This window comes from Conger conger, chromosome 14, assembly GCF_963514075.1.
Source record: "Conger conger chromosome 14, fConCon1.1, whole genome shotgun sequence".
Classification (NCBI taxonomy): Eukaryota; Metazoa; Chordata; class Actinopteri; order Anguilliformes; family Congridae; genus Conger; species Conger conger.
Genome location: NC_083773.1, coordinates 21,680,810 through 21,694,262, shown reverse-complemented (window position 1 = coordinate 21,694,262; position 13,453 = coordinate 21,680,810). Strand labels below are relative to the sequence as shown.

Below are 13,453 nucleotides of genomic sequence, written 5' to 3'. Positions count from 1 at the left end.
AGTCATTCAAGTACAGACATGCTTGGGAAGGTGACAGTGGTCGCCACCACATAACATTCAAGTACAGACATGCTTGGGAAGGTGACAGTGGTCGCCACCACATAATGCTGTTGTCAGTTAATACCTCTCCCTTGATTAAAAAAAATGTATACATTCGTACACACACTCACACCGATGGCGATTCATTCACCTATTCATACACGCACTCACACACCGACGGCGACTGGCCGCCACGCAAGGCGCCGACCAGCTCGTCAGGAGCATTTGGGGGTTAGCTGTCTTGCTCATGGACGCTTCGACACAGCCTGGGCGGGGGATCGAACCGGAAATCCTCCGATTGCCAGACGACAGCTCTTACTGCCTGAGCCATGTCGCCCCCCTTCTTTGATTTTGTTGCGAGGGTGTGTCATGATGTCATGACGCACTTACCGGAAGTGGAGCTAACACAGTTAGCCCAGTGTACTTAATTATTATGATGTATGAATAAAATTGATACTAAGAAAATTATGAAATAACTGAAGAGGAGTTTCAGTGTAAGAGTTATTCTACAATGCGTTCGACTGAGCGACACAATCCAACGATTGTTGATTGCGCTTTGATTCGCTATCAAAACGGACGCACAGGTGTCTGGTTAGATAGCTGAGGCTAGGCTTTCTTGCACACCAATGTAGCTAGCTACTTAACTGAATTAATTCGTTAATACAGTATCTAGTTAGGGAGTTTGTTATGCTCTCGTTGTTTGTTGTTAATGATTAGCACGGTTTTAAAAGAAGTGTTGCATGCCACCAGTTGAGTTTCCGATGGCATGCTCTTAATATGCGTGTGGGGATATAACCTAGCTAGCTAGATTTGTCACTATCAAAGCTCTCTGAATCCTTCAAGGGAGTTGCTTTCCACTGACGTTTGCTAGGCAACGTTAGGTGTTTAATTCCACAAAACAACAACAACAACAACAAAAATTACACAAGACTCACGCTAATTTTTCGTTTATTTTCCCCTCAGATACAATTCCCAGAAGAAATGACGCAAATAATAAAGGCGGCTGTGTCATTGCGGGTTATACTGACTCTTTATCTGTTGCTGTTGGACCTTGCCGTGGAGTCTACCTCAGAATTTAATCCTTATCAAATTCTTGGAGTTACCAAGAGCGCAAGTCATGCCGAAATCAAGAAGACGTACAAGCGGCTAGTCAAAGAATGGTGAGACATTGGTTTAACCTTTTAACAAACGTTGAAACGTATAAATAAACCACATTTCTATCTCATACTACTGTAAACCTTAAATACACGTTCTAGGTTTCCCAAGTACAGTTGGACAAAAGCTTACTTAAAAACTGACATTGCTGCTTTTTATAGGTTCATTGGAAGACACCAAACAGCTGTTGATTATTAGCCATTTACTGCCCTAAATGTTGTCATGTATTTTTTTAAGGCACCCAGACAAGAACAGAGATCCAGGGGCTGAAGATATGTTTATCAAGATATCAAAATCCTATGAGGTAATCATTATGTTCCAGTGTACTTAAAAGCAAAGTGAAAGAAAAGAACATTACATAGGCTACATTACATTGCATTATTTAGACAGTTGATTAGACTACCCTGGTGTCAATTCCTGCTATCACCAGCTTGAAATACCAGCTACCAGCTGTTTCAAAACTTAGCTTGGGCTGGTCAACCCATGTTGAGTATGGAACTTATGTAACTAGTCACCAGCTACCAGCTGTTTCAAAGCTTGAGATTTTTCAGCAGGGTCAAGCCCCCCTGGAGCAATGTGGGGTTAAGGGCCTTACTCAAGGGCGGTCTTATCGTGGCTACACCAGGGCTTGAACCACCTCCCTTCTGGGTCCCAGTCATGCACCACTAGGCTACAGGCTGCCCACAGTAACAATAGCATTTTTAAACATTCAAATGGTTGAATTGAATCTGGAGGCTCTGTTGTTCTATGGCAGTATGGATTATTTGAAGACATCTGTTGGTATGCACTCTTTCTTTCCACCCAGATCTTGTCCAATCAGGAGAAGCGAGCAAATTATGACCAGTATGGCCAGACGGATGACAACCGCCAGCACGGGCAGCCACGTCAGGGGTTCCGCCACTTCCACGACAGCTTCTACTTCGACGAGTCCTTCTTTCACTTCCCGAGGTCCAGCCGCGACTTCGCCGACAGCAAGTACATGCTGCACTACACGCAATACATGAGCGACATCATCCCGGACAGCTTCCGCAAGCCGTATCTGATCAAGATCACCTCCGACTGGTGCTTCACCTGCATCCACATTGAGCCCGTGTGGAGGGAGACTGTGCAGCAACTGGAGGGTCTGGGTGAGACAGGTTTTTTTTTCCTCTTAATAATTTTCCTCTTAAAAAATCTGATGCTTTTGTCCAAAGTTAATTAGACTAAGCGGGGGCAATCCTGGAGCAATGCTCAAGGGCCCAACTGCTGTGTACATTTGAACATGGCTCCACCGGGGCTTGAGCCACCAACCTTCTGGGTTCCAGTCATGTGCCTTAGCAACTAGGCTACAGGCCGCCCCTCTTAAACTGTTTGGGTGCAATTTCATAAACATGCAAATGTGCCTTAAACTGCGACCAGGAATTGAATATGTTATTGATATTAAATGTAGCATGTCACACACCTGGAATGTTAATGTAAGAACATGCTAGTGCTGTTTGCCTTCAGAGGTTGAAGTTGTGATGATTAACCCAAGTACTGCATGTTTCTTTTAACAGTATTGGTGTTCTAGTCACCAGCTGACTTATTGCAAGAAAAGGTTGTGTTGACCTGCTGTCCATCTAAGACATTTGGGGTGAAATGTGGTAAACACCATTAACAGAGGTGTTGCTCTCCCCTGAAACAGGGTCACATACGAGCATCCTTGGAATATTATTTCTGAACTGAACTTTTTGTTGTGAGATCCCTGCTGTAAAATCTAGCTATGCCAGCTTGACCAGCTTGAAAATGGAACATAGCCATAAACTTGTCTAGCTGGGTATGAGCTGGTCAGCCAGCATGACCAAGCTGGTCATAAAGCTGGTCTAGCTGGGTCTGGGCTGGTCAACCAGATAGTGCTGATAGCTTGTCTCTTTCAAAATATAGCTTGAGCTTGTCTGAACTGGTCAACCAGCTACCAGCTGTTTCAAAACCTTCTGTAGCTTGAGCTGTTTTTTTTCAGCAGGGAGAGTAAGAGTGTGATTCTATGTTTAAGGTGTTGGTATTGGCGTGGTAGACATTGGCTACGAGAGGCGGTTGGCTGACCAGCTGGGGGCACACCGTACCCCCTCCATCCTCGGACTGATCAACGGGAAAGTCACTTTCTTCCACTACTCCATCGTCACGGAGAACCTGCGGCAGTTTGTGGACTATTTGTTGCCACAGAAACTGGTTGAAAAGGTAAAGTATGTATGACAGAAGTTGAAATAACTGCAAACAGAAGACTTCTGGTGTCTCTGTGTGTCTGATGTTGCTTTCCCCATACTAGTTTATTTTGCCCTGAACTGCACAGATTCAGCTGAGATTGTGATCCGTTGAAGGAAAACTGGAACTCTTTTTGTTGTCCTGATAATGTCCTGAAATGGAAAAAAGTGTTAACGAGGGTCTCAATCCATTGTGTTTCTGTGTATTTTTGGTTATTTCTTGGTTTGAAACAAAATAAATGCTGTTTATATACATATATTTCAGACATCAGCATTGTGAAGGAATGTTTCTGTTGTAATGATTTTTGGTATTTTGTTTTAGGTCACTGATGGAAACTACCAGGATTTCTTAGACAGTTGGCACGAGGAGAACAAACCCCGCTTGCTTCTGTTTGACCAAGTGCCTGCAGTTCCTCTGCTTTACAAGGTAGACCACAATCCTTTGCCTGATCACTGAATGAATGCCATTTAGCATTTTATTTGTATATTTTTAGCATCCGGTTATCTTAAATCAAAGTATTGAAAAAAAGCAAACATGTGTGGCATGTCACATTTAGCTGATATTGTTTCCTCATGTACCATACTGTAGCTGGCAGCATTTGCTTACAAAGACTATGTGCGTTTTGGATATGTGAACCCGGGTTCGACGGAGACCGCAAACCTCATCCAGCAGTTCAACGTCAACACCTACGCCCCCACCATGCTCCTCTTCAAGGAGAATACTAACAAGCCAGCCGACATCATTCAGGTAGGTCTGATTAAAGGGGAATTTGATCTGTTCTCTGAAAAAATATCATGCCTGGGTTTACCTTTGAGCTATTATCATTATTATGTCTTAAATATGTGTAAACTGATGTTATAGAAGAGCATTTTAGTGGTGGTGCTAACCACATACCGAAGACTACAATTGCTTATTTCAGAGCAGCTCTGGTTTGTACCCTCTGTGTGATTTGATCTTGCAACCTCATGGTTGCCTGTCCTGTTCGGTAGCATTCATAGAATGAAAGAATGCCCACACACTACTTCAGAGCTCCCAATTGTGATTTCCTTTTATGCTGTGAGAAGATGTTTTGATCCGAATCAGATTTTGTGAGCTATTAATATGTGGACATTTTTGTATTCCGCGTTTTTATTGCCTGGCACCTCAGAAAACTTTTAAGGGAATTGCTAGTTCAGTAGCAGCCCACACCCTTGAGTGTTTTCTCCCTTATCTCACCCTTTCTTAGGCCAAAGGGATGAAGAAGCAAATCATGGATGAGTTTATCTCGTCCAACCGGTTCCTCGCTGTGCCACGGCTGGTGAACCAGAAGTTCTTTGACGAGCTGTGTCCCGTGAAACAGTTCCACCGACGCAGGAAGTACGGCTCCTATCTCGCTCTCGACCCTGATCTTTAGCTCCCATACTGCAAGCGTTAGGCCTGGGACGGGCAGGTCCCATCCTGGAGGGCCAGTGTAGGTGCAGGCTTTTGTTTCCACTAATTACTCTGGCTAATTGGCAGCATACACCCACACTGGTTCACTCGTAGATCAGACCACAGTAAAACGTTTCCTATAGAGACACAAGAACAGTCTTTGGCTTTTGAATGTTAGTGATAGCATGACAACCGGAAATAATCGGCCCTTTTTGCCTACCTCGAATCCTCAAATTAACACTCAAGCGCAAATAAACCCCAAGTCCAGTTCTTTTTACATTTTAGATGAATGAATTGCTGAGGTAATGCAGCTGCAGAATGACCTGAATGACACCCATAGCATGTGACCCATAGGTACTGCGTCCTCCTGATCACCGGCGCAGAAGAGTCCTTTGCCCCAGGGAACGCTGCTTTCCTCTCCTTCGCCGAGTTCAACACCAAGGCGGTCCTGCGCTTTGCCTACGTCTACCAGAGACAGCAGCAGCCGCTGTGCGACGCCCTGCTAAAGAGCCAGGAGAGCAGGCTGCCCCAGGTCTGCCCTCAAGTGTTAACCATAATATAAAACATAACAAAACATAAAACAACACAACATACCATAAAACATAACATACGATAGCATAAGACGTAACATAACATAAAATAACATAAAGCATAACACAACAAAACATAACCTAAGATAAAACGTAACGACACATAACATAAAACATAACATAAAATAACATAACACAACACAACACATAACATGCTCTGGTTTTCTGCTCCCCTACATGCCCTGGCAAGCGATTCTACACAGTGACCACTCCCTGTGTGGAACAAATACTTCCGAATGTCCTAATAAATAGTGCACTGTTCCAATTTATCTTATATCACGTAAATTATTGGTGTGCAACACCTGTTCTTCTACACTGTGGCACATGCACAAGTGCAGTTACAATGTCTTAGTTGTACAGTCCTTGTAGAAATAGCTTTCGAAGATGACCACTTGAAGAGTAGGGTCTGTGGCCTCCTTAGGATGTTTGTGGGAACGTGTGAATATTCCCGGTTTGCAGGTGGTGATCCTGGAGAGGCGGAACGCCGCTGGGAAGGTCCTGTACAGGGCTGTCACGGGGGGGTGGAACGGCAGCGAAGAGGACAAGTACCGTCTCCACGAGCAGCTGGACAACCTGCAGAAGGACCCCTCCTTCCTCCGCCACGACGCCATGCTGCCGGAGCTCAACAACGAGTTCTCCTCCGTGAGTTCCCTCCCGGCCAGGCCTTCGCCTGTTCACCTGCCCTTAACAGCGGACTCTCAGGCAGCTTATGAGCAGGGGTTTAGTGAGAAATCTCACAGCCTAAAGGCCCATCCTATAACCATAACCATAACCATAACGATGTGAGCGTCCACACTGCAGAACGATCACGTTCTGTAAGTAGACTCTCGGCTATGTCATCTGCCATGTTACGGCCTGGAAATCCAGATGGATTTCGATTTGCTGCCAGTGTTTTATCGTTCATGCAGCTGGAAAAAAATCGCTGTGAAAGTGATCCTCACGATATTGTTTGTCATTGTTACTGTTGTCATTATAGTTGTGGTCTGCACATTGCCATCCATTTCAGTTGGAATTATTTTTAAAGCAATATATTTGTAGTTATTGTTATAATCATCGTTCTTGGTGTAGTCTTAACCGTTAAGGAAGTTGAAGGATTCGAGCACTCCACTGACAGTGTGCTTGATTGTTAATGTTCTTACCTTGACCCAAGTACTTTATCTATAATAGCTTTTCTCATTGCAGCATTGTGACAAGCCTGTTCAGGTTGATACTATGGTGTGTGCTAAGTCTAGCCAATCAATGGTGAGCTACTTCTGAGAAGTAGGTACTTCTTATGTAGGTGGCACTTCAGTTGGATGTGGCAATTCAAGCCAGAAAACCGCCTGGGAGTGCGTCAGTAAATAAGTACTGGCGAGAACCAGTTGGATCCCTTTCCAGACACTCTACAGATGGTGCTTAGACTCAAGCTGTAATGGCCTTGTGAATTTCCAGTTTATTAACTGGTTTCTATGTCCGAGATATTGCCTCAGTTACAAATAATGAGAGATGGGTCTGTGTGTTATACATAACTGAGTTACATATGAGCGAAAGCAGGCACTCAATATGGTTCTGGAGTGTGCAGGTTTTCAAAAAGAGTTAAGACATTTTAATCAGTTGCTGTTGAGCATTGCTTAGATTTATTTACTCAGATTGCTTGGTGTTTTATGGAGTCACGCAATGAGTCTCATATCTCACAACATGAGAAAAGTGTTTTAAACTGCTGAAGATGTTTGAATTTATGTTCTCTCTAACAGCATAAACCTTAATCATCTAACATGCAAATAAACCGCAATCAAAATGTGTTTGGGAAATGGTAATAAATGTTTTCTCTGTTCTCTGCATTTTCTTTTTGGTTTCTCATTCAGTGGATTTATTCGGCGTATGAGTACCTCTCTCAGACTATGGATGATTTTCTTCACAGTAACGGGTAAGTTTCTCTGCTGGCCTGTAGATGGCAGTGGTGTTCTAGGTCATAATCATCATAGGGTGCTTATAATGTAAGGACCGGATACGGTGACTAAACAGCAAAGCAGACTTTAAAAGATGTTGTTTACACTGGTTATTCTACTCTAAAGGTGTCCGTGTCTCTGTTCCTTCTCATTTTCATCGTGTTCTTTTCATGGCTGAATTTGGCACGGTGTCCTTTACAGGCTTGAAGTGATGCCTCTGCTGTCTTTGCTCTCTGCCGTGTTCATCCTCCTCGGCACCGTCATCATCCTGGCCTTCAGGTGAGAACGCCAGCCCTCTACCCTCCCCTCTCCTCTCCTCTCCCTCCTCTTTCCTCCCTTCTCCCCTCTCTCCCCTCTACCCTCCCTCTCTCAGTCTGTTTATTCCACCGTCGCAGTCTTTCACGAACATTCAAACGCGTCGTTGCTGTTTGATTTCAGCGAGCGCGGAGAAGAGAAACAGACGAAGTCGAAGCCGAAAGAGGCGCCGAGGACTGAGAGCGCGTCAGGAAACCCCGCTAACGTTACCTCACCAAGGCAAGGAAGTGCCCGGGTCCCAACCACCACTCTCATCAGGCCTCACCACACCACAGCACTGTCCTCTAAAAAAACATACAAGCACTGTACAGTACCTTCAAAATGTCCCCTGGATACAAAAAGCAAATTACCCCATTAACGCAGATATATAATTGTGTGGTAGCCATTAATTTTTTGCTTGCAATCATGTAGTGTTGGTTATGGATGGCTCGTCTGTCTACTAGTTAGGGTACTGGGACTTGTGGATGCTTTGGGAATGATTTGGCTTAATGATTTAAACTCACCACAAAGAAGAGCTTGGGTTAATTCTACTGTATTGTAATGTATTGTTGTTGTTGTTGTTGTGTAACTAATTACAGAGTGCGCATAAGGTATTCGTACCTGTTTTTGTTTCATTGTAACCCAAAGCTCTCTGGATCCTTCTGTCTTTGCAGCCGTCCCCCGAAGAAGAACTTTGTGGAGGTGACGGAGCTGACGCACCTCACGTACACCAACAGCCTGCTCAGGCTGAGGCCGGGACACATCAACGTGCTGCTGGTGTTCACCGACGCCTCCAAGAACGCCCTGCTCAGCAAGTTCGCCAAGGAGGTGTACTCCTTCACCGGGTGGGTGCTGACGTCGCGTTACGGCTCTCGTTCTGCCCCGTCTGAGACGCAGCGGTGTTACCGGGGACCGTTTACCACACATTCGCCATTTTACACACACAGCCAAACTCAGATGTTAGCAGGTATTTGATGAAGACCTGCACAGAAAGTGTACAGGTGGCCATTTTGAGCATATGCTGAGAGCAGCTCATATAGTCAAGGATTTGCACATCCAACCACTTGCTGTATTTCTTCAACATAACAGCAGGTGCTATTTGAATTAGTATTTTCTGTCCTGGTCAATTACTATTAACTGACTCTACTGTTACTGTAGTTATTACCAATTGGCGGATAATAACTGTACTGAACTGTTGGAAGTGTTTCTCAACTGGCCGCTTGCCAGAAGGTTTTTGTTGTAAGCAGGAACACACCTGGTTGAACTAATCAAGGGTATTTTTGGTGCTTTGATTGGCATTTAATGAGGTGTGTGAGTTCTTGGTTACAACAGAAGGTGGGTCCTGAGGAGGTAACAAACGCTGGACTAGACAACCTTGGATTCGGCCTGGTAGATAGGTCTTACTCTCTGTCGCCCCCTACAGGAGCCAGGCGCTCCGCTACTCCTTCCTGAACGCGGACAAGCACAGGGAGTGGGTGGACTCGGTCCTGCAGTTTGCCCAGGACCCCGCGCAGCTCCACAGTGACAAGGCCCCCGGCCTCCTGGCGGATTACGACGGGTACGTGATGGCCCTCAACGGACACAAGAAGTACTTCTGCCTCTTCAGGCCCGTCCACACCACCGACGGCCTGGGGGGGCGCTCCTCCGACGAGGGGGGGGCCGGGACGGGCGGCAGGTCGAGATCGGCCTCAAGGGAGGAACACAACTCCTCCTCCACCTCCACCCTCCACATCCACCACAGACTGGACCGGCTGGGCCTCTGGATGGAGCGGCTGATGGAGGGCAGCCTTCCCAGGCACTATATCCCAGCCTGGCCCTGCCTGGACACCATCACAGCACACAAATAGGCCTTTCGCTGGGGGTGGCAGAACCCCCTCCGGTTTAGCCGTCCGGCCGATCGAGTCCCCTCGTCTGATTGGAGAGCGAGAATGTGTCTTGGGTAGTGGAATGTTTGTAGGAGGACTCCGCTTGAAAGCACTGCGTTAGATGGTTTTATATTAGGGGACTAGGTTTCTGGCCTAAAACCAGGAGGTTGTTTGATCCAGTCCCACAACACTGTTTACCACTAGCTCTCACATTGTTTTTTGATATTTTAAAATAATTGTTTTCAATGTTTATGAGCACCACAAGTGCTTTGCTGCTTTAGAGACCAGGATGTTGAGTTACTTCAATTCCCTGTATACAAATTGCTGCTATGTTTACGTTTAGAGTTGAAGTAGAATTTTAACTTGAAATCCATCCATATTGTAGAGATGCCCTTGCAACACATTGCTCTTAATCGTGTTGCAACTGATATCTTTACAACACCGTATGCCCCACAATGCTTTATTTCTTTGCTGCTATGCCTGTGTTTGTCTTTCACCGCTTGTCCTTAAAGAATGGTTTGGTGCTGTTTAATATGAGTCGACATTCTACATTGTATGCGGACATTTCTGCTTTTTCATTTGCATGTGGAAAAGGGTTTGTTAGCTGCTTTGTTTGTTACTTTGCAGAGCAGGTAACCCGCCCTGAAGCCTGGCTGATGTTTCATTTTGTCAACCTGTAGAAGTAAGCTCGCGACACAAATGTGCACGCATTTGACTCTTTAAAGTGGCAATCTATGATTTTTTTTATTTGAACAAATAACATATTTCAGACCTATTCCCACCTATTCTAGCAATGACCATTGAGCTCATTTGCAGATAACTCACAGATAATTTATTGAAATGACACTGTTAAGATGCCCTCTATTGAAATATATGCAGGGGAACCTCCTATGGAAGAAAGGATTGTTGCGATGCAGAGATGTGTAGTTTGTGTGACAGTGGAGAGTTGGAGCACATTTGTTTTTGTTTGCAGTAACTTTACAACAGTGGCCATAAAAAAGAAAACCACACTGACAATCAGGAGGAGGAAAACATGTGAGAAGGCTGTATGTCGCACAGAACGATGGGTATCAAAGTGTAGAGTAGACCTGTCGTGGCTGCCAGTTGCCATGGGTGGCCACTAAATACACCAAAACTGAGGAAACCGTAGATTGCCACTTGTGTTTTTACAAGTTGTTTTTACAAGTTTTAAAAATGATCTCCCTTGGCTGCTGAAATTCTTTCAGCTGTGCTCCTTGTGTGGGGTGTGCATATAATCTAATTATGGCAAGAAGCATACCATGACACTGGGTAGGTTAATGTAGGATACTAGTGAGAGACATCTGAGGACACATTTGCACTGTGCAATGGCAATTTAACAAGGCTACACTTAATGTGCTGTAATGTGTACTAGGTCGAAATGGCATACTGCTTATCTGCCTGTTTTCCAACAACATCTGTCAGAGAAATGGGAACATTAACTCAAAGCGAGTTAACTTGGTACCTCTCTGCTGGAGGTCCGTAAAGCAGGGATCATCACAGCTGGCACTTGAATTCAAATCCAGCCCTGGTTTTCTTTTCTCCCAGGTAATTAGCTGAACAGAATTAGTGCCAGACTGCCTTCACACCTGATTCCCAGGTAAAGGGAGTGTGGAAAACCAGCAGTTTTCTTTCTCCCTCCGTCGAGGACCGTGATTTGATGATCCCTGCTCTAAATGTGCATGATAACAGAGGCAGATGGAGCTACTGGCTGTAGTTACTGAACTGAAGTGAACACTGTAGAATGTGTAGATCGGTTGCATAAAGCTGCCTGTCGTGGCCTAAATTCAGGTACTCCGTTTCATGTCCCTGCTAGGGGACACAGAGCCGTCTTCAGTGATTGTGTGTGAAAATAAAAGGGAAAATGTTTGGCTGGTCACAGCAAGCTTGTGTCAGCCTTTTGCAGGGTACATTCAGCTCACTGCTTTTCCTTCTCAAATCCTTTTCTGCTTTTTCCCATACAGTAGTAGTATTTTATTTATTCATTTTTCCATGATTTTATGAGCTGGGCGTGTGAGAGTGTGCTGGCTGTGTGAGTGTGTGTGAGTGTGTGCTGGGCGTGTGAGTGTGTGTGATTGTGTGCTGGGCGTGTGAGTGTGTGCTGGGCGCGTGAGTGTGTGATTGTGTGCTGGCTGTGTGAGTGTGTGTGATTGTGTGCTGGCTGTGTGTGTGAGTGCGCTGGGCGTGTGAGTATGTGCTGGCTGTGTGAGTGTGTGTGAGTGTGTGCTGGGCGTGGGAGTGTGTGCTGGGTGTCTGAGTGTGTGTGTGAGTGTGTGCTGGCCGTGTGAGTGTGTACTGGCTGTGTGAGTGTATGTGAGAGTGTGCTGGCTGTGTGAGTGTGTGCTGGGCGTGTGAGTGTGTGCTGGGCGTGTGAGTGTGTGCTGGGCGTGTGAGTGTGTGCTGGGCGTGTGAGTGTGTGCTGGGCGTGTGAGAGTGTGTGAGTGTGTGCTGGGCGTGTGAGTGTGTGCTGGGCGTGTGAGAGTGTGCTGGGCGTGTGTGAGAGCGTGTGAGAGTGTGCTGGGCATGTGAGAGTGTTTGAGTGTGTGCTGGGCGTGTGAGTGTGTGTGAGTGTGTGCTGGCTCTGTGAGTGTGTGTGAGTGTGTACTGGGTGTGTGAGTGTGTGCTGGGTGCGTGAGTGTGTGTGAGTGTGTGCTGGGTGTGTGAAAAAATTGATAGTAAAGGTGAGGTAAGCGACTCGGGAGGTTTTGTGATTTCAGTAAGGGCGACGTTCCTGCATGTGTTTGAGGAAGAGACCAGTTCTAGGGGGTTTCTTCATCAGGGTCAGCTCAGCTCTGCGCTCCTCTAGGGGGCCATATGCTCTGAAATATCCTGCTGACACTAAACGTTGCAGCAATGTTTTTTTTTTTCAGTGCTACAACATTGCTACCACATGGCAGCACCAATGGACCTTGTGCAAGAACCACTCCTATGAACAGATTTGTTTTTCTGAATTTTCTCTTATTTATACCGCATAAATAATGCATTTGGTTCATTTCCTCTGGACAGGCTTGAAGTGCAGGTCAGTGCAGCTTGCCTGACTCACAGAACCTCGGATCAAATATGAATCAAGATTAATCAACTTCATTGCTTATTCCCAGACTCAAATGTTTTCAGAAAGTATTTCAGGAGGAATAAGAGAAGTTCAATTCTTTGTTTGGCCAAAAAACAATGTCTGTCCAATCAGGTGCAGACTACATGGTAGACTTCCCTTGTTCTTGTTAATCCGATTGGCCATTTATCTGAGGGAATACCCACCTACAGTACCATATATACTTTATTATAACGGACATCTCCATTTAGGACAGTTTTCTGAAGTTTTCTTTTTTTTTTTTTTCATACGAAAAAAGTAACAAAAATGTATAAGAATGAGAAAATGTTCTTGGATGAGGCCCATTATGAGTACGTTTTGTGCTTTGAAGCTAGGTAGCCTCCATACCATTATGAAGCCCTGGCAACTGCTGTACTCTGGTACAACTCAACAGTGCAGCTCATAAGTAGATGCGGCTTACCTGACACATCTGTTATTAAGCGTACACCATTTTCATTTAATTTATTCTGCAATAACTGAAATCTGAATTGGGTGAGACGATAAACTCGAATCTGTAAATATGGCAGAGGAATATACATTTTTGGTTTGGTTTATGAATATTTATTTTATGCTCCACCTTGGTTCTTTATCAATAATAAAGTAGATTTTTCAAAGTCACCCAAACTGGTTTGTGAGACATTTAGTCTATAGAATCCGGTGCACATGCTTTACGCTAAATGATGGTGTTGATTTTGTCTTTGTGCATTTGTTCTTGCTCTTCCACACAAACAGGGCTGTGGTAAGTCTTTTTAAAAGATTATTTTCATCATACTTTGGACATTCCGTGACCAAAATAAAATTGTCTCCTGAAATTTTACTGCAATAAAAGATAGATATTATGATTAT

General features: G+C 44.9%; 1 protein-coding gene across 1 annotated transcript; it reads left to right on the top strand.

Moving 5' to 3' along the window:
- Positions 1-411: 411 nt before the first annotated feature.
- On the top strand, positions 412-13,225 carry LOC133110647 (dnaJ homolog subfamily C member 16-like). The gene is made up of 15 exons (XM_061220889.1): positions 412-533; positions 1,003-1,199; positions 1,432-1,498; positions 2,000-2,321; positions 3,206-3,390; positions 3,736-3,840; positions 4,003-4,161; positions 4,640-4,770; positions 5,179-5,356; positions 5,874-6,056; positions 7,259-7,320; positions 7,544-7,621; positions 7,781-7,876; positions 8,311-8,481; positions 9,060-13,225. Exons 2-15 carry the CDS (start codon positions 1,021-1,023, stop codon positions 9,481-9,483), a joined length of 2,340 nt encoding a protein of 779 aa, XP_061076873.1. The 5' UTR covers positions 412-533; positions 1,003-1,020; the 3' UTR covers positions 9,484-13,225.
- Positions 13,226-13,453: the final 228 nt, after the last annotated feature.